General features: G+C 47.7%; 1 protein-coding gene across 4 annotated transcripts in view; it reads right to left on the bottom strand.

Moving 5' to 3' along the window:
- Window positions 1–21,522, bottom strand: part of LOC144762134 (cullin-9-like) — a 518,599-nt gene that overhangs the window by 107,324 nt on the left and 389,753 nt on the right. For all 4 annotated transcript variants that reach the window (XM_078647278.1, XM_078647280.1, XM_078647277.1 and 1 more), the window contains 6 exons: window positions 20,471–20,840; window positions 11,034–11,174; window positions 9,312–9,476; window positions 6,001–6,164; window positions 3,171–3,264; window positions 2,189–2,263 (listed from right to left, as the gene is read on the bottom strand). In XM_078647278.1, the coding sequence (XP_078503404.1) occupies window positions 2,189–2,263; window positions 3,171–3,264; window positions 6,001–6,164; window positions 9,312–9,476; window positions 11,034–11,174; window positions 20,471–20,840 (1,009 nt within the window). The remainder of the gene's footprint in view (window positions 1–2,188; window positions 2,264–3,170; window positions 3,265–6,000; window positions 6,165–9,311; window positions 9,477–11,033; window positions 11,175–20,470; window positions 20,841–21,522) is intronic.

Raw genomic sequence — 21,522 nt, 5'->3', positions numbered from 1 at the left:
ATGCGATTCAGTAGCTTAGGAATGCAGAGAAGGAGGGCTGGACTGATAACTAGAATCATAACATACTTTTGGCAGACTCGCAGGCAGAGCCAGGCCGAGCCGGGCACTGTGAGGCAGGAAGTAAGTGAAGGGTCGAGGATACAGGTGGGGGCTGTATCGCTCCTCAGCGAGGGCTCAGGAGACAGGAGCTGAATCTGGTGTCCAGGCCCTTTTGAGGCCTAGAAACGGGGACTTTTCAATGAAATAACGTGCACACTGAGAAACGTGGCAACGTAACTTTACATAGGCCTAATACTCGTAGCTTTCACGAGAACTGGAAACTGGCATACTAGAGATGGACACAACTGTAATTGCGTCTTTAGTCGAACATGGGGGATACACATGCATATTAATCATGCACACATAACATAAGATGGGGAACACGTAGGGGCACAGAACATGGCAAAATTTACTTTTCCACAGGAGGAGGGAGAGCCCCGGAGTGCTGCAGGGAGCGAGGCTCCCGTCTGAGGAGAAGAGCGCTGTGTCCGCCAGCGAGGCCCCGGAGGAGAGGAGCCCCGCCCGCGGCACCAGAGCGACCGCCGGAGTACTGCAGGGAGCGAGGCTCCCGTGTGAGGAGGAGAGCGCTGTGTCCGCCCGAAGACAGCCGGTGAGTGCCGCGAAGTCCGGGAGGGAAGCTCCCTGTGTACTCGGGTGCCTGTGAGAGGCACCGTGGTGATTAAAGCCCACAAGGGCTCCGGGGGCATTTATTTCCTTCAAGTCCCCCGAGGAGGGACTCCAACGTGTGGGGCACTGGTTCTCGAGCCCACGAGAGGCTCCAATGGAGGGGCATCCTTTCTGCAGAGCCCAGTGGGGCTCAGGGGGCCTTCTTTAATTGCAGTAGAGCAGCCCCAGAAGGCAGCGGGTCGCTCCCACCTTGCCCCGCATTGTTGATCAGAGCCACGGAGGCTCTAGGGGGCATTTCTTAGTTTTAGAGTCCATCGAGGCTCCAAAGGGGACAGTCAGTGCTTCATACCCTGCGAGGCTTCAGCGTTGGCCACATTGTCTCCACAGCTGCCCAGCACTTAGTGGGCAGATGCCACGTTTAGGCTTGTTCTTTGGCTGCCTGCAGCCAGCCCTGACATTTAGGACACAGGGCGTTCTAAGCCCCAGAGAGGTCAGTTGGCCTGGGGACAGGTTATGTATTTATGCCTAAGGTGATTTCTGCGCAATTGTGTTCTTTCCTGCACCTCTGAATGTTTGTGCATCATGTGTTTTCCTTCCCTACACCTCTGAATGTTGTGATGCATCATGTGTATTATGTTCATGCTTGTACCCCTAAATGTATGGTGATACTTAGGTGGTTCTTCTTCCTAGTACAGGTGTTGCTATTGAAGTCCTGGTTCCCTGCGTAATATTCTCCTAAGGTGGTTAGGGTTGCGTAGGTGGTACTTACCTGTTACCAGTGATTACTGGTTGTGTGCTACAGTTGCTATTTTGTGCTACAGTGATTTTATATTCTATGTTCTAAGTGCTAATCCTAACAAGTATCCTAGTGCTAAAAGTGTCTATTCCTGACAGTGGTCCAGGTGGCCCTGTCTTGTACATCTCCCCTGTAAATTCTGCCAGTTGGAACATTGTAAAGTGTGTGTTTTATCTAATGTGTTTTGGTGTAATACAAAGGCTATTTTTATATAACCTTGTGTGGAGTTTCCTTTGTGGTGGGCCTTTGGTTGTTGTTGCTGGGGGTGCGTGCGCAAATACTTAACTCACATCGCCTCCGAGTTTAGCCTTGTTGCTCGCGCCACGTTACCTAGAGGGTGAGCAGGGGTTATCTTGGCGTGTAACTCCCTTGCCCTGACGTGGGAGTGGTGGTCTCTGACTGACTTTGGCGCAAGCCCTGGCCAGCCGGGGATCCCATTTCTAACATGCACGAAGCAGGCTTTTCCTTCTTCATGTATACAAACTTTACTGACATCTTGTTGGACAGATCAGCGGAGAGTGTGTCTGTAGGAGTGTTTGCGCTTTATGAATGCCCCTCTAGATACAGGGAGGCATGCTGCAGTTTGCTGCCCCATGCCGGTGAAAGGCTTGGGAGAGAGGCCTTGTATCAATGCATTGGTTTTCACAGCGGCAGCTCATGATGGGAATCTTTTGAACCAAAGCCTCAACGCGGCATCCTTTGAACCAGTCTAGATCGGCCCCTTACCCTGGCCTGGTGGTGGAAGGTGCAGCGCTCGTTGTAGTCATGGAATCGCTTCTCCTGCCGCGCTGCTTTGCTAACCTGCAGAACAAAGAAAACACATTTATGGAACATCTGACCCTATTCTCAAACTTCACACATTAACACACAAAGCACCACATTTTCACAACACTAAAAGGCAGAGTATAGCGCTAGGACTAGGAAGTGGCCTCTGGTATTACATGCATTTGTGGATCTTGATCTACAGACAGAACCTCTTTACTCTGCTTTATTACCATAGATTCCTGGCTTGACACGGGGAAATATTCAAAGATACAATGCGGCCCAACCGGCTCTAGCATTGCAGGGTTAGAGGCGGAGCAAGGCTGAGCATTAAAAGTATAGATGCAGTGTCTACAGAGTCGCAGGAGGCACCAGGTTCAGCCTTACAAGGTCAGAAGCAGCAGCAGGTTTAGCATCACAAGGATAGGTGCGGTGCCAGGCTTACCATTACAGGGTTAGAGACCGGTTTATCATTACAGGGTAAGAGGCGGAGCCAGGTTTACTGTTACAGGATTAAGGGCGATGCAAGGCTTACCATTACAGGGCTACAGGACGTTGCTTTGCATCAGACCAATAGAGGGGCTTCGCTATCAGTATTAGGGGTTTAGAGAGGGCACGAGGTTGAGCAAAGCAGGTTTAGAAGATGCACACAATCGGGTAGTTCAGGGCCTGAAGGGAAACCTTGAGCTAAGAGGGAAGCATCAGATTTGATATGAATGGCTGAGAGGGGGTACCAGGTGTGACACCGTGTGTGTGGGAGTGAAAGGGGGGTTAGGAGGGAGGGGATGAGCCAGTGGTGAGCCAGGTTCAATGCTGCTCACTGTGCTACTATGGCAGGTTGAGCAGCAGCTCAGTATTACAAGAATAGAGCACATCAGTCTATTAGCAGCAGTGCACCGAGACTGCTACGGTTATTGTCCCCGGAGGGCTGCCACAGAACACTCACCATCGCCGAGCAGTTGTAGTAGTCCTTGTGGGTTGGTTTCCAAGGCTTGAGGCAGCGCCAGCAGAAGCCATGATTACACTTGGCACAAGTCATACTTTGAAGGATGGAAAGGAATGAAAACAAGGAGAGAAAATTAGCATAGAGGGCAGAGGGTGGTGTAACGTTGTCGGGCGCTAGGCCCACATATTAACATAAAGGACCACGCAGACACATCTAGTTATGGTGCAGAACTGGCCTGGAGCACATGCGCCCGGCCCCTTTTATTCTCAGGGTCCCCTGACTGGTGATGCTTGTGGTGGGTGGGTGTAAGGTGTGTAGTACATCACTGGTGGAACACTAGAGCGTGCCTAGATGGACACTACAGCTGGGAGGAGAAAAAAGAGGGTACAGCACAGAGAGGTGTGGGGGAGGAGATAAAAGAAGAAACCAGTACAGACCGGCCATTGAGTGAGAGAAGAGTATGTGGGTGCAGCATAGAGTGTGGGGTGAAGGGAAGAAAAAGTCAATAGAGAAGGTGTAAAGTGGGGGACAGGGCAATGAGTTGATGAAAGAAAGGAAGAGTGCAGTGGTATGAGGTGGAGGCAGAGCAGAGCAAGGCAGAGCCCAGTACACACAGGGCATGTGGTGGATGAGAGAAAGGAAGAGCCCAGCACAGATGGAACACAGAAGGTAGGGGGAAGGGCCCAGCACAGACAGGGTGAAGGTAAGAAGGGAGTTTGCACACAGGGTATAGGGCAGCGGACCGGGAGGAAAGGGCATACGATGGAGGAGAGAAAGGAAGAGGCCAGGATAGAACGGTCATTAGGGAGAGGAGAGAAGGGTCCGGCAGAAGCAGGGCGTGCAGTGAAGAAGTGAATCAAAGAGTCCAGTAAAAACAAAGCATGAGGCGGAGGAAAGGAAGGAAGCTCCCAGGACAGATGGGACATAGAGGGGAAAAGAGCAAAGTACAAATGGGGCATGGGGTAGAGAGAAGAAAGAAGGTGCAGCACAGCCAGGGCATAGGGTGAAGGAAAGAAAAAGTCAGCAAAGAGGGTGTGAAGTGGAGGAGAGAAAGTGCATGGGGTGGAGGAGAGAAAGGAAGAGCCCAGTACAGACCGGCCATGGGGTGGAGGAGAAAAGGACGGCATGGGAAAAGAAGGAGACAAACTCAGTTCAGGGTGCGAGGAACATGAGACGGGCAGGTGGAGGTGAAGAAAGGCACAGAACGGGAACGGTGGGATGAGGGGAGAGGAGGAAGCAAGATGAAGAGCAAACACATACAAGTTGTGAGAAGGTGGAAGAAAGTGTAACAAGATCGAACCGAACAGGAAACGGAAATGAAGGAAAGGGAACGTGAACAGGGAAATATGATGCCAGCAGGACATAAGGAACAACAGAGCACAAGAGCACGTGGGACAATATACACAAGACATGCAGGAGGGCAGGATATGCAAGAAGAGGGGGAATAAAGGGCAGGACATGGAGGAGCGGAATAGATTAGGGCAGGACACACAGGCGGAGGGAAGAATGTAGAGCAGGACAGGGAAGAGGAGGGAAGGACACAGAAAAGAAAGGGAGGGCACGGAAGAGGATGGGGAAGCACAGGGCATGACATGGAAGAGAACGGAATAATATAGAGCAGGGAATGGAAGAGAAGAGAAAAACAGTGGGAAGAGAACGAGGATGAGGCAATAATACGGAAGGCAATATGGAGAAAAAGGGAAAATAGAGAGTTAAAAAACATGAAAGAGAAAAATAGCAATGCGGTCAACTTTTTGTACATCTTAAATACACACCTACTCATTCACTAAGCTACACATAAACTAACAAGAATTTAATAACCCAACAGCCCAGCCAAGTTCATTAGCAGCAGGCACTTCTTGTTCTAACTCTGGTTCTATGCGTCTTGCTGCCTCTTCACTCCTACGTATCAGATAACCAAGTGCACCAGCAAAGCCAATTACACTGGCTGCTGCATAGTGCATGCACAAAAAAGAACAAAGGTTCACAGACCAACACAACTGAAAACACACATCCATAAAGACCAACACGTGCCACAAATGCAGACAGCCCAATAGAAAGAAAGGTACACAGGCCAAAAACATACATATTTTGTTAAAACAAGAGATGCCTTCTTAGGATATGCATCAGCTAAACTCCACCCGGAAGCCCTATACCGGAAACACTGGGACAATCCTTGTGTACCGGGTGGGACCCACGTGGGAAGCCTTATCCCGGGAACACTGGGACAATCCTTGTGTACTGGGTGGACTCCGCGGGGGAAGCCTTATCCCGGGAACACTGGGACAATCTTTGTGTACTGGGTGGACTCCGCGGGGGAAGCCTTATCCCGGGAACACTGGGACAATCCTTGTGTACTGGGTGGACTCCGCGGGGGAAGCCTTATCCCGGGAACACTGGGACAATCCTTGTGTACCGGGTGGGTGCCATTTAGCTTTGAGGAACCTAGTCTTTTAATCTAATGCACTAACCAATCCAGTCCCTTTTGGAACCAGACTTCACCAGGAGTCGCACAGGAGCATCTCAGTAACAGCATAAGAAGTAAACAACACACAACCAACTCAATGTTTATCCAGGGCGATCGCCCATAAACTGACTAGATCTTTCTGTACAGGTAGAAAAATAACTAGGCATTTAAAGGAAAATGCTACCTACCAGTATGCATCTGTTTTTGGCATGTAGAGCTGCAGAATTGCACACTATGCATAGATGGCCACCTAGTGTTGGGCCCGGATGTTTGCAGAACCTAACTCTGGTGACACGGGTTTGGCAGGCACCCCTCTTTCTACAGCTGCACCTGAAAGTGTTTGGTAGCGAAGGGAATACTCACTGCAGACAGCCCTCGTTCTTCTCTATCTGCGCTTGGCAGCTTGGGCAGCGCTTGGAGATCAGCTTGGCGAGGTGTTTGCTCTGAGCCTCCATGGTCATCCCTTCGTAAAATCCGCCGTCATCCATCCACTGAGACATGTGGCTGCAGCTGGCCGGGTAATGTGCCTTTAAGGAGACAAGAGAGGCTGTGAGGGGAAGCACGAGGAAGAGAGAGCATGCAAGGATAATAAGGAAGGTAAAAAGAGGAGGCAGGTGAAAAAGAGAACATATGAGGAGTGTTGGGGCCTAATGTCCTGTGCATGGCTTGAAAAAGCTGTACGGTCCGTCTCCAAAAATATTAATAACTTACATTTCTTTTTCCTCCGAAAGACACAAGTCTTTCCTATCTTTTCCTGTCCTTTGCAGCCACAAAAAACTGGCGCTCATGGGAGGATAGTGGTGGAAGTGAGATTATAATCCAGGAGCTCTCTTCAATAAAGGTCTGATCAGCCGTGTTCATTTGTCTTTTAGACATCTGAGACATATATCAAGTATGCTGCACGTGTGTGGATTCACGGGCTTCCATTTGAAACCTCTGTGTGCTGCACTAAATGGTGGTATCCGTTTGCGTTTGAACTGGAAAGCGTGTCTCGACATCCCAGCTTGCATGTATAGAACGGTATAACTATTAATATAGAGCTTACTAATCCTGATGAGGTTCCGGAGAGCTTTTTCAGACAGGCAGCGCACAACCAGAGGGAGCCCAGTCTTCGTGGCTCAGTTATGCTTCCGGTTATATTTCCATTGTGTTTTCCCGTCGTGTCCTGCGTTAGGTTGTATTGAGCAGCTCCCATCTTCTAATTGGTGCGATGTCCTACAAATCGTTTATGTCTTCTAATGGGTGCGATGTCCTACAGATCAATTACGTCTTCTAATGGGTGAAATTAGTCAGAGTGCTAATTTGGAACGTAGCATTCATTTTTGGGAGAATCTCAAACTTTGTAAGAAAACTGAAGCCGTCCATTGATTGCCTTGGGAGGAATGCAGATTATCTTCAAAATAGATCTTGTAGCTCCAAAGAGACAGTGAATGGTCTTTAGGACACGGGAGATGCAGGCTCTTTACTTTATTTGTTGGTGTTCAGACTTCTTTGAAGACATCTCATGACTAAAGCTGTGTCTCAAATGAACAGGAAGAAAAATGAGGCCAACAGCATCACCTAGCTGAGATAGGCCGAGGGACTGAGATACTGGATTTGTTGACTTACACCCAGATGCAGGGAGATGTGCCATATAGTCTGCAGAATTTGAAATGGAGATTTAGCTACCTCGTTACCATGAGAATTAAGAGAACTCCTAGGTTTCCAATTGACCTCTTCCAATCTCTCAGGTCAGATTCTACGTCTGAGCTAAAACAAAGGCATTGCTTGTTGGTGACGATGCAAATGCCTGGGTCTAGTGGCTCAGTGGACTAATGCATCCACTGCAGGGGCCTGTGTTCGACCTCATGGTCCCAGGTTCTAATCCCAGCGGGTCCACTCAGCCTTTCATCCATCTGAGGTCGATAAAATGAGTACCATTAAGTTGGGTAACAATAAACATGTTATTCAGCGCCAAGAAGCCCCATCAGGGGTGAACGTGCGCTTTACAAATACACATTATGTTATGGGTCACTGATCACGAGACTTGAGCACTTGTCCTCAGCCCTTATCCACAGTTGATAGCTTGAGATTCAAATTTGACTCTGACCCTCAACTTTACGGCCAAATAAACTCCAGCATCCTCATGTGGTTCTTTTCTCCTATTTCACCATCGACGGGGCAAAGAAGACGAGATGAACCATTAAATGGTCATGGACTGACTTCCTCAATGCCTTGTACTTAGACTTCAAAAATAAGACCTAACCCTACTTCAGGACGCGGCACCAGGCACAAGGTCCGAGTTCCTAGATCCTCCCACACTACCCCTGTAAGTGACTCTGCACTGGCGCCTCTCAGAGGTATTTTCTTTAAAACTCTCTCCCTGGTGATTCACATTGTTACAAGTAATAAAATGCTTAACTAAGTACACTCCACCTTCCTCATTTTACTCTTGCAAATTGGATCTAGTTGTCATCACCCATTTTGATCACCATATGATGGGAAGATGGGGCATGTTTTCGGTTTCATCTGGGACCCATATGTTTACATCGTAGAGGAATGCGAATACAACCATGTGCTGGGGTGATACGGCTGAGTATTTATTCCATTAAGGAGGCCTGGGACAAGTAAGGTGTGTTTTTTTTCTTCTTCTGACCTTCCACCTTAGTCCCTTGTTTATGCGGACTCTTCCAGCATGGATCCCTAGGTCAGCCCAGTCAGTACTGGTGAAGGCATTAATATCTGTTTGCCGTAGATAGACCACAGGGAGAATTTTATCATTGCTAGGAGACAGCGAGGAACACAGAAAGTTGCACTTTAGCAGAGAAAACCTACAAAGGGAAGGGGGGCTCTAGTGTGTCTTACACAATGACGGCAAGAAATCCAGTTTGGATGGAGGGAAGACCAGGCAGGCTTATACCAGAGAGAGCCAGGTGACCGGGAACCATAGGTGGGCAGGGAAGCAGCAACGGTCTGTATTACAAACCATCATTCCACTGGCGCTACCACCAGTTTCATCATGGCCTCTGTTGAGGGGTCACTTTGTGCGGACTGCGATGTCAGTTGATGTCAAGCTTCACTGACAAACACTACAGTAAAACCTTTGGTGAACTCGCCAACTGTGGGTTCAATGAAGGAAAGGCAGGAGGCAAAAGTATTTTGAGTCCATGCAGAGGACCTCTGCATCGACAAGGGACGTGTTGGCGGAATATTGAAAGCCTCTGAGCCTGGAGTAACTCTGAAGCAGCCAGATCCAGGAGGGGCGTGTGTCGGAATTCAACCCTCTGCACACCTATGCAGCTATCACTAGACGTAGGGCAGAGACACAGGGCCAGGTTTAATTTTAGGACTAGCATTAAGCTTATGGTCAACAAGAGCGCTGTTTAGTACTGAGTGTGCCTAAAACGAACTCCATAAAGTTCAGCGCCGGTCTACCTTTCCCTTGGCCAAAGTTTAGCTCTTATTCACTGTAAGCATTTATTTCTATATTTTGTGTGTTTATGGATTAAAGTAATAACCACTGTAAATTAGCATTTTAGGCAGTTGCTTATTTGTGTGTTGTGTTTGACAAAGTTATTATAACCCACTACCAATAACAGCGACCAGAACCCTCCTATTGCGGTCGCTTCAGTCCTCTCCTTTCAAGTCTCATCGCCCCCCAGCAAGCGTCTGACCAGGTCTCGGCTACGACTCACCTCTGGAAAGTTACAGTTGAAGCAGGAAAGCCAGGAGCACTTGGAGCAGGCCTCGCCGCTGCCCAGCCCTTCTTTACACAGGATCTGGTCACATCCCTGGGGGTTGGTGCACCAGGTCAGGTTGGAGCAGCATTCCACGTAGCCTCGCAGGAGCGCCTTCTCATACTAGAGAGTCAGAAGGAGAAGGGCCGGTGAGTCTTAACAATTCAAGAACTAAACAAAGGACTCACAGCAGGCTTCATGCAATCTACCCACAGAAGCGGCAATTGCCTGCTTGTCTTGTTTGAAGTCAGTATCCACAACTCGCAGTAGAGTTTACTCTCTGCTAAGCTCTGATTCCCATGTCCTATATTCTTGGTCGACCTTTCACCTGCTACAGAAACCTTCTTCCTTGTTCAACTAGTAAACCAGGCTTATCACCATGGTACCCTAATGTGCTGCATGTACGCAGCAGACGGACACACAGATTCAACACAGTATGTGCAGGTGGCAGAGCTTTATAGCTTCAGGTCATACTAACTGTAGATCACACAACAGTGGACCTGGGGAAAAAACAGATCATCCCTTCTCCTTTACATATGCACCAAGACATAACTTGCTCCCAAATTGTTAACCTCAGTTGTAACAGACTAACTCACAAATATGCATCATAAATGCTAAAAGGCCACCTTGGTGCTGTACCTTAAACAATGCCCCCCCTCACTCCCTACTCGGTTTTTAGCAAGAACTGATACTCTACACCCTCCCCTCATTCTGTCCATTCCACCTTCTTCTAAGGCCTGAAGCTCTACCTACTCTCATGTCTGCACTATGTTCATTCCACCATCGTCTGCCAAGGAGCGATGCTTAACCCACCTATCCCCTCCCCTCATTCTGTCCATTCCACCACCTTCTTCTAAGACCTGAAGCTCTACCTCCTCTCATGTCTGCACTATGTTCATTCCACCATCTTCTGCTAAGGAGCGATGCTGTATCCCCTTCTCTTTTCCTCATTGTGTCCAGTCCAGCAAGGTCCAACGCTGTAGCCCTTTCTCCTCCTCCTCTTCCCTCCCCCATCGTCTGCTAAGGAGCGATGCTCGACAACTATCCTCTCCCCATTCTGTCCATTCCACCCTCTTCGGCCGGGACCCATCCTCTACTTTCTCTGCTCTCTTCATTATTTTCATTCCTTCATCTTCTCCCAAGGACCGATGCTCTACACCTTTTCCTCTCCTTGTTCTATGCATTCCACCATCTTCTGCTAAGAACAGACACTTTACCCTCTCTTCTCTGTTCATTTTGCCCAATTTAACATCTAACGTGGAGCAAGAATTATGTACCCCCTCTCCTCATGTGCATTCTACCATCTGCCACCAAAGACTAACGCACACTCTCTTCCTAGGTATTGTACCTGCCTTTTCCTCCAGGGATGTCTCTTCTTCCGTTCTCTGACTCTCCCAGAGCACCCTTTGTTCCATCTATTTCCAGTCTCCCAAAGACCCCTACTCTTCCCATTATATGCACCCCGTCCTCCCCTTTAAAAAACGAATTGTTCCGCCCAATCATTTCCAACTTCCTGGCCACTGTCATTCTTCTCCCCTCCAAGGTGGACCTTGTTCTGACCAATGTACCCACCCTTTTCCACAGAATTGGCATTCTTCTCTTCCCCCTTTCTAATCTACTGCTCTGCCTACAAGCGCCATCGTATTCTGCTCGCTGGAGACCCAGCCTCAATGCACATACCTTCTCGATAATTTCCTTGGATGAGATGATGCTGCGGATGAACTCCGAGGTGGGCTGTGCGGGGCAGTCCGCAATAGGGCACGTGCAGTTCAGAACGAGATTCTGCTCGATCCGCGTCGTCAGGTATTCGTTCCAACAAGACTGAAAATATAAACCCAGAGCCATTTCAACCACGCACAGAAAAAGTTCAGGGAGAACTATCTGCTGCCACACGTCTAGAGGAACAATTCAAAGATTCCCCTTCTGCTTCAGAGGAGTAAGAACAACTCATTACAAATGCTCTATGAAATCCTACCAAGAATAACCTGCATTCTTAAAGAATTTGACAGAGCAAAGCTTGCAGTGTCCTTGTGAGCTTGGAATTAGCCTCAATAGAAAGACTTACAAACCCGTTAAGAGACAGAGTAGATTCTGAGGAGTGTGAGGCCGTTACCTTGAGAGAGAGCGCTGTATTATTATGTGCAAAGTTATTACAAGGATACGCTGAAATTAGGAACCACGTTCACTAGGAGGTCACTATCACTTGCCCTTGTAGGTCCTTCAGAAATAGTTTCAAAGGTCTTGGTGTTTCTATGGTTTGTAAATTAAATAGATTAAAACAAAACTATTGATCTCAGAAGAATGAAGGGTGGGATGACCCGCCAAGATATGAAGCTACGGCTTTCAGCGAATATACATTTCTACAAGGGTGAATTAGCATCTCCTGTCGTGTAGCAGCTATCCTTGCTATTGCTGAAGGAATGCGTTACTTACCTGTAACAGCAGTTATCCAGTATTGGTGTCTTTCATAGATTCACATGCCTGAATCATCCCCGTCGTCGAGATGGGAGCCCCGGTAATATAAAAGTAATGTCCTATAGACATACATAGAGAGAAGTAGGCCTAAAGGCCTTGCCTTAGTAGCCTATCTATGTCCTTTTGTAAAAAGGACCAAATTCCTGAAGGTAGCCAATCAGCTACCACCTCCCTCTAGAACCTTCCTGCCAGGAGCCTCAGTCTCTCAGATTTTCGTACGCACCAAGCTAGGTAGACGTAGTGAATGTTCTGGAGTGAGAGATGAGTTCTTCCTGGGGAGGCGGGAGGGTTGCATGTGAATCTATGAAAGACACCAATACTGGATAACTGCAGTTACAGGTAAGTAACGCATTCTTTATCCAGTATTATGGGTGTCTTTCATAGATTCACATGCCTGAATCAGAATAGCAAGCAATACATTATGCACATTTGCGATGGAATATAAGAATTAGTCTGAGATAAAACATATCATACGACTATATACCATCAGTAACACAAGGAATAAGTAAATAAATGTGCATACCATTGCAGGACGGTGGGAAGAAGGAAGGCTCATCTCACTGGAATAGATGGCGAAGTACAGCCTGGCCCACAGCTGCATCCTGCATCAGTTCCGTATCCAGGCAGTAGTGCCTGGTAAATGTATGCGGCGATTTCCAGGTCGCTGCTCTGCAAATGTCCAGAATCGGTACTCCAGCGAATAGTGCTGCCGATGTGGACACAGCCCTTGTGGAATGCGCTCGGACTGTGGAATGTAATGGACGTCCGGCTTTGTCATGGCAAAAGGCAATTGCCGCAGATATCCATCGGGAAATGCTTTGCTTAGAGAGTGGCATGCCTTTTCTAGGTCTGCTGAAGGCAATGAAAAGTTGATTTGTTTTTCTGAAATTTTTCGTTTTGTCCAGATAGAATTTTAAACATCTCTTGAGGTCTAAAGAATGGAGGGATCTTTCAGCCACAGTACTGGGGTTCGGGAAGAATGAGCGAAGTACAAGTGGTTCATTGAGATGGAAGTCCGAGGGGACTTTAGGAATGAAGCGAGGATTAGTTCTTAAAATGACTCTATCCTCTCTGAATTGCATGAAAGGATCTTGTATAGAAAGCGCTTGTAGCTCACTGACCCTTCTTGCTGATGTTAAGGCCAAAAGAAGAGCAGTTTTCCAAGATATGTATTTGAGATCAGCCCTATGTATGGGCTCAAACGGATGTCTCATCAATTGGTTGAGTACTATATTAAGGTGCCATGTTGGTGGTATACGTCTTGGCCTTGGAAAAGATCTATAGAGTCCTTTAAGGAATTGCTTTATCAGCCTGTTGGACCATAGTGAGGGACCTCTCGAAGTTCTTGTAAAGCGCGAGATTGCTGCTAGATGAACTCTAATGGAGGCATGTGCAAGCCCTGTTTGCGCCAGATGTAGTAAATACGGAAGTATTTGCTCTGGCGTGATTCTGAAAGGATGGATATTGTTGTCTGAACACCAAATACAAAAACGTTTCCATTTCAAGGAATAAGTTTTGTTTGTACTGACAGCCCTTGCTTTGGCTAGGACCTCCTTGCACTCCTGTGGGATGTTTAGGTGACAGAATTCTCTGTACTCAGGAGCCATGCTGATAATCTGAGAGATTTCAGATTCGGGTGGAGTACTTGGCCTCTGGACATTGAGAGAAGAGTTGGGTGTTGACGTAGTTGGATCGATGGTCGAACAGACAGGCGACGTAGGTCCGTGAACCAATGTTGTCTCGGCCAAAATGGGGCAATGAGAATCAAGGTGCAGTGTTCCATTTTCATCTTCCGAATGACTCTGGTGATCAGGGGAAATGGCGGAAATGCGTACGCAAACACGTTGCGCCATGCGATGAAAAATGCATTTCCTAGTGACCTCGGTTGGGGATGCCAGCTTGCGAAGCTGTGGCATTTGGCGTTCTCCCTGGTGGCAAAGAGGTCTATGTGTGGTGTTCCCCATGCCGAGAAGATGTCGTTGAGAACTTGTTGGTCCAGTTCCCATTCGTGGGACAGTGACCGCTGTCTGCTGAGAGCGTCTGCTATTATGTTGTCCTTTCCTGGGACATACTCCGCTGTCAATGTAATATTGTTGAGCAGTAGCCAGTTCCAGATTTTTTGCGATTCTCGAGACAGTGTCAGAGAACGCGTCCCTCCCTGCTTGTTCAAGTAGTGCATTGTGGTTGTGTTGTCCGTGCGCACAAGCACTGCTGAGTTTTTGATGCGAGGGAGGAATGCTTGAAGAGAGTGAAGAACTGCTCTCAGTTCTAGGAGGTTGATATGCAGGGTTTTTTCCCTGTCCGTCCATTTGCCACTGATTTGCAGATCCTGAAGAACTGCACCCCATCCCTCCAGAGAAGCGTCTGTTATGACGTGTGGAGTTGCTGGTATCAAGAACGTTAGACCTTTGGATAAGTTCTTGTTCGTCGTCCACCACAGCAAAGCCTTGGTTATTTGTCGAGTGATGACTATGTGATCCTCGAAAGAGCCTGTAGATTGGATCCACTGTTTGGTCAGAGCCTCCTGAAGGGGGCGCATTCTGAGTCGACAGTGAGGGATTAGCAGAATGCAAGACGACATCATCCCTAGAAGGGATTTGAAAGTTCGGACTTTGATGGACTTTTTTGAAGACACTGCGGTAGCCAGAGCCATCAGTTTGTGTTTTCTGTCTTGAGATGGGAAGGCTTTGGATGAAATGGTGTTTAGAGTTGCCCCCAGGAATGTTATAATTCTGGCGGGTTGCAAGGTTGATTTCTCGTAGTTGAGAGTTAAACCTAGGTACTGGAAAATAGCGAGACAGGCGTTTGAAGACAGCTGTGCGTCTGTGAGAGATTGTGCTTTCACCAGCCAGTCGTCTAGGTAGGGGAAGACCTGGTGATTCTGCTGTCTCAGAAAAGCTGCCACTGGAGCCAGGCATTTCGTAAAAATGCGTGGTGCTGATTTGAGGCCAAATGGTAGGACACAGAATTGGTAGTGTTGACCTGCCACCTCGAAGCGAAGAAATTTTTTGTGGCGATGGTGTATTGGGATATGGTAATATGTGTCTTGCAGGTCCAAAGACGTCATATAGTCTCCCTCCTCTAAGGATCCTAAGATTTCCTGGATTGTCACCATTCGAAACGATTGGCTCTTTAGGAAGACATTGAGTGCCCTGAGATCGAGAATGGGCCTCCATTTCTTCTTTTTCTGCTGAATTAAAAAGAAGCGGGAATAAAATCCTTTCCCTTTCTGGGCGGATGGGACTCGTTCTATTGCTCCTTTCTTCAGCATGGAAGAGATTTCCTGTAGGAGCAAACGAAGATGCTTGTGTGGAAGTTTGCGAGGAGGAGTTAACGGTGGGATCGAGTTGAATTCCAATGTGTGACCGTGCTGGATTAATTGGAGAACCCACCGATCCGTCGTTATCGATCTCCAGTTGTGGAGGAAATGTGTAAATTTTCCTCCAATCTTGAGAGGACACGACGGTGTGGGGAGTGTCTGCTGAAATAGTTAATTGTCGTCTGCCGGTCGTTTTCCTCTGGGATTTACCCCTGAAGTTCGCTCTCCCGTAGGATGTCTGACGACCTTGTTGTTGTGGTCGCTGCTGATACTGTGAGCGATTTTGGTTGTAGGAGTAAGAGGATCTTCCTTGATAGGATCCTCTGTACGTTGGTTGACCTCGTCCTCTGTTCCCACGAAAGGACTGAGTTTTAAATTGTAAGGTCCCGAGAGCTCTTGCAGTGTCCGTGTCTTTCTTGATCGTCTGCAAGGCTTCATCTATCTTTGTACCAAATAGATGTTGTCCGTCATAGGGCATGTCCAAAACTTTGGTTTGGACCTCTTGACGGAAGGACGTTGCTTTGAGCCATCCTTGTCTGCGCAAGACAGCTGCGCCTGCTAGCTGTCTAAAGCCTGTCATGGCGACATCCACAGCTGAATCAATTATCTCCGATGCGGACATCTGTCCTTCTTTAAGGAGTGACTGGACTTCATCTTTTAAATCTTCCGGAATATCTGTTAGATACGGAACTATATCTTCCCATAATTGTCTATTGTATCTGCCAAGCAGAGCAATGGCGTTGGCCACCTTTACAGTCATGGCAGACGTTGTGGAGAATCGTTTGCCGATGCCATCTAATTTTCTGCCTTCTTTGTCTGGTGGTGCTGAGAGTGGCGAGGATGGATTTCTGGAATTCTTTTGAGCGGCTTGGGTGACCACTGAGTCAGGCTTGGGATGCGTATTAAGGCCAGTAGGTGCAGATGTTGGAGCCTTATACTTTTTATCTAGTCTCGGCACCACTATAGATACAGAAGCAGGCGTTTGCATGAGTTGCTGACCCTGTTCCCAGATGTAATCTATTATGGGAATTGACCTCGCCGATTTCTTTATAGGATCTTTAAAGTCATAAAGAAAACAATCGGTTTCCTTTGATTCCATGGTCATGTGGAATCTAATGGCTGCTCTCTCAATTAAATTGTGGAATCCGCCGATATCCACTGGTGGAGAATCTGAAGTGTTGGGTTCCGGCGTGGCTGGTGAATGAGCGACGTAATCCTCGCCGTCTCTGTTTTGGGAGAGGTCGTCTCTAACCTCTCCTTCTTCAGGAACATCATCTTCTTCGTCAGAAGATTGAATATAATGCACCGCTTCACTGTCCTGCGTCATAACCAAAGGTGGTGGTCGTGATCTTGGGGAATGGTGCGGTCTGGATGACTCGTGAGGCTTCTCTTTGGACGAGGCCGCTGGTGATTCTGGGAATCGTTTCTTGTAGTCTGTGATCAAGAATTGTAAATCAGAGACTATTTCAGCCGGCAGGCATATCATCGGAGTGACTCGAGTATGTTCTTGTATCTGCGTAGTTTCTTCCGTAAAGATGACATCATCTCCGTCATCGTCAGTACTCTGGCATTTGACATTGAGATCTGATGGACTTGTAGCCTGTTCGAAGTGGTCATCATCAGATTCATCAGTTTGTAATAAGCAGGCTGGAGGTAGTTTTTGAACCCTACTGGGTGATGTCAATTCAGGTGTAATGGGCAGTTTGGTAATCATTTTAGATGTTATCAACTCCGCTTTTTTCCATGGTGTCGACGATGTCGTCGTCGACGATGAAGTCGTCGACGGTGTCGTCGACGGTAATGAGGATGGCCGTTTGTCTGGCGTCGACGAGATTTTCGTCGTCGTCGCTGTCGTCGGCGATGCGATCGTCGATGATGTGGTCGTCGTCGACGGTAACTTCGTCGTCGACGATGTACTTTTAGTCGTCGACGGTGCCTTCGTCGTCGGTGGTGACTTCTGTGTCGACGGTACTCTCGTCGACGACACACCGGATGTCGACGGAATCTTCGTCGACGGTGAAGGCGTCGTCGACTTTTGTTTTATCGTCGACGTCGTCGTCGACGGTGATGTCGACGAAGCTTTAACAAATGACTGCTGCTTTTTAATCAATACAACCGACGACAGTGGCTTACCCATCGTCGACGATTGGGTGGTCGTCGTCGTGGAAGCAAAGGCGGACGAAGCCATCGTCGTCGAAGCCATCGTCGTCGAAACCGTCGTCGTCGACGTGGAGACATATGTCGTTTTTCTTGAAGAAAACGTCGACGCGGTCGTCGACGAAGACTGCAATGGCTTTTTGAAAGTTGTTGGCTCCTTCCCAGACGTGTCTGATCTTACCTCCGAAGACTTAGAAGTAGTCTTTTTGTGAGGGACGTCTGAATGGCAAGGGGAGGCATCCCTTGGCCTTTTTAAAGACAGTTTTGAAGAAACTGAAGCAATTTCACTGCCCTCCGAGGACAGCACATCATCATCTCTGGTTTTAAGTCTGTTTAACCAGAGGAGCAGTCTTCCTTCTCTATCTTTGAGAGTTTTAGTAGAGAAAGTTCTACAAATCCTACATTCCTTGACAGAATGATCCGGATAAAGACAGTAGAGACAAGTCTCATGTTTGTCTTCAATGTGCAGTCTCTTCTTGCCACAAGAGGAACAGGCTCTAAATAGTCCTTTCTTCTGTTGTTCAGCCATAGTTGAGGTGAATAATCCAAGTTTTTAGTGGAAAAAATGAGAAATTCAAGAAACCTGAGGAGAGCTCAGGTGGGGCCTCCCTAGCACATGGGTACTCACAAACTTTCTGTCGGGGGCCAAAATTACAGTGTGGTTTGTGGCCGAGGGCCGCACCAGTAGGGGCGGGGTCAGTGGGGTGGGGGGGCAGGGCTAGAGTTTTAGATTGAACTCCAGCGATGTATACACATAACTGACACGGATCCCCTGGGTACTGGGCTTTAAGTGGGATGAAAAACCTGGGGGTTCTCTAAAAGGGCCATGACCGTTAAAATTTAGGGCATGGCTTAAAAACATGTAAACAAACATCTGTGCTTAGCATCATGTGCCAGCCTACTGGTATTTTGCTGTTTGTCATGATATATCAAATACAACCAGTAACATTATACCTGCAACATGTCAGGACTATTGGCTTTGCCAATGGTTGTTAGTTGCATAAAATGAATAAGCAACAACTATGCTTTGTTGTATATAAATTATAATTTTGAAAATGCTTCAGCTCTGAAAAGATGAGACAGTGAAATAACTAAAACTAGCATATTTGAAATTACATCAAAATCTTTGTGCAATGATACTACTGAGATAAGATTTTTTTTTTTCACCCTGAGGGCCAAAATAGAAACCCCGATAGTTAGTTGCATAAGATAAATATGCAACAACTATGACTTTGTGCTACATAATATATAACATTGAAAATGCTTCAGTTCTGAAATGATGAAACTGCGAACAAACTTAAACGAGCCTATTTGAAATTAGATCAAAGGCCTTGAGATTTATCTAAGGGCGAAAATGGAGACCCAAGTGGTTGTTAGTTGAATAAGATAAATATGCAAAAACTATGGCTTTATTGTATGTAATATTGAAAACGCTTCAGGTCTGAAATGATGAGACTGTAAGAATGAAAACAGTCGATTTGAGCTGACAAAGGCTTTCTGAGCAGTAGTGCTGCTGCCGAGTTGTTATATATATTTATTCACCCTGAAGGCAAAAATGGAACCCCAATAGCTATCTGTCTCAGCACCTGCTGGCCCACTAAAACCCCTGCCTGTTATCTCGGGGAGAACAAACTCTCATAAAAAGTAAATTTCAGCTATTGATTAACTCTCAATTGGTCACAGAAAGCGGCAACAGCGCCATCTACTGTCATGGTAACCTAAATTAATATGTAAAACCTAATAACTCACAATAAATCGAAGAGAAATACATACATATCTCTGCCCAAGATGTTACGCCCCCTCGAAAACCACAAAGGATATCTTTTCCTTTTGTGCATGAACAGAAAACCACAAAATATGGGGCCAGCAATAACAATGATGGCATTTTTAACTTACTGCTTTCAGAGGCGAGGATGCTGCAATTAGTGCCAGGCGCCAGTGAATCTCAGCTCCGTTTCAGCTGGGCACACACTGCTTCTACCGGCGCTGGGGTGAGCATGTGAGACACTATCTGTCTGCGCATGCCCCTTTGACCCTGTCCTGGCAAATGCGGCTCCCGAGGAATTACAACAGCAGTAATGGTGCAGAGTCCCTGACTGCTGCTGTTTTCAATGGGGGCCGCAAGGGAAGGTCTGGCGGGCCGCAACTGGCCCGCGGGCCGTACTATGAGTACCGCCGCCCTAGCACAACGTGCGGTAGAAAATCTGAGAGACTGAGGCTCCTGGCAGGAAGGTTCTAAAGGGAGGTGGTAGCTGATTGGCTACCTTCGGGAATTTGGTCCTTTTTACAAAAGGACATAGATAGGCTACTAAGGCAAGGCCTTTAGGCCTACTTCTCTCTATGTATGTCTATAGGACATTACTTTTATATTACCGGGGCTCCCATCTCGACGACGGGGATGATTCAGGCATGTGAATCTATGAAAGACACCCATAATACTGGATAAGGCTCATAGCCCAAATCACACATTTATTTGGGTTCAGGGCAGATCTGAGACAACAAATTTGCACTGCCATATCCCCTGCGAGCTCTCCTCTACCCTCCCAGAGAGCACTTCACAGCCTAAAAACAAGAAAACTCACCCGCAGAGCTGCTGACCAGCTGTTCTGTAGCGATGCCCGTCTTTACCCAAATGCAACTAACCCCTGCAAACATTCTTGTTAAACTCTTCCTGGACTTACATTTTTTCATGCACCTGTTCAGACTGGTGGTTTCTCCGTCCAGTCTAAGGATAGCTTCACGTCTGCATGTTACTGCTGGGCTGTATTGTGCTGTCTGACTGCTCCTTCCTAGTTCCCGTCCCTGCTGGGTTGTCCTGTGCTGTCTGACTGCTCCTTCCCAGTTCCTGTCCTGTCACCCAATCAACCTGCACCCACTGGCCTTTACCCTTGTCAGAATACTGTGGGTATTGAAGCGGCACCACCTGCTCTTCCCCACAACAGAGAAAGCTTTTGGAGCTTTTTGTCCTTGCAGGCAATCTACAACATCCTAAATAAACATTCAAGCATCAGCCCCGTTCAACCTCTGTAGTAGGTAATCCATGGCCTCTGCCCAGCTGAGTCAGTGTCCCTCTTGCCTCACTCTTATTCTTACAACACTCCTTGGGTTCACCCTTCTCGCTCAGTATTTCAGGTTTCCCCTCTGCAGGAAGACGGATAAAGCTTACCTTGCAACATAGGTGCATACAACACAAGGCGAGGGTGCTGTCGTCCTGGGAGAGCGGACTCACGCACACAGGGCAGGTGGGCTGGGCAGCCTGCGGGGCCTCTGGGTTGCGAACCTCGAGGCCAGAAGCAATGAGCAGGAGCTCCGAGTCCTCTGTGTAGCGCTGGATCAGGAGGTCCACGTTCCACTTGCAGTGGATGAGGAGATGTTGAGCGATGTCTGCCTTGATGCTGAGCGTTTCCTCCACCTGCTTCACGGTCTGCGTCATCAGCAGCACCACCTCCTCCTGGCTCATGGTACGCCCCATCGGAAGCAGCACCGTCTCCAAAACACCATCCTCGGTTCCACCGCCTCCGCCGTAGACATCGAAGCTGAACAAGGGACAGGACAGCAAGGACAGAGTTAGCTTACTATTTACACCTGAAGTACTATTTGAAAACAAGAGCAACAATAACTTAACATTAACTGTATGAATTATGTGTGAGAAGGAGTGGGCAGAAAGATGAGGCAGTTGAAACCAAGTATCCGTTAATAACACACATGCTATGTAATGGCACAAGAAGACGATCAAATAAAACATCTTACCTTTGGTAACCATTTTTGTTCCCATGAGGCACAGGGTCAAGGCTGATTTGCATATGGCTGGGCCCAAACTGGGGTGGCATGGTGAGCAAAAAAACGATAGATTGAACCCAGATCAGTGACTGGGGGTGAATGTTTGAATTATTCAGCATTCCGTCCATCATCTGTTTTTTTTGTTTGTGTTGCCCATGGAGGCAAGGGTATGCCCAGACATGGGCCCCGGGCTCACTTCGTCACTGGATTCAAGCTAACCTGGCTGATCTGGGGTAATTTCTTGAAACCGGTTCCAGGATGCTTGTTTCCAGTCCAGGGAGTACCAGGTTGGGCAGTTCGGGCTGGACTGTTCCCATGAGGAGGAGGGTCAACAATGATTTACATGTGGATGGATTCAAACTGGGGTGGCATAGTGGGCAAAAGAACGTTGGATTAGACCCAGAGCTGTGATTGGGGGTGAATGCTTGCATTATTCAG

The sequence above is a fragment of the Lissotriton helveticus genome, chromosome 6 (assembly GCF_964261635.1).
Source record: "Lissotriton helveticus chromosome 6, aLisHel1.1, whole genome shotgun sequence".
Lineage (NCBI taxonomy): Eukaryota > Metazoa > Chordata > Amphibia > Caudata > Salamandridae > Lissotriton > Lissotriton helveticus.
This window is presented reverse-complemented; position numbering and strand designations above follow the sequence as displayed.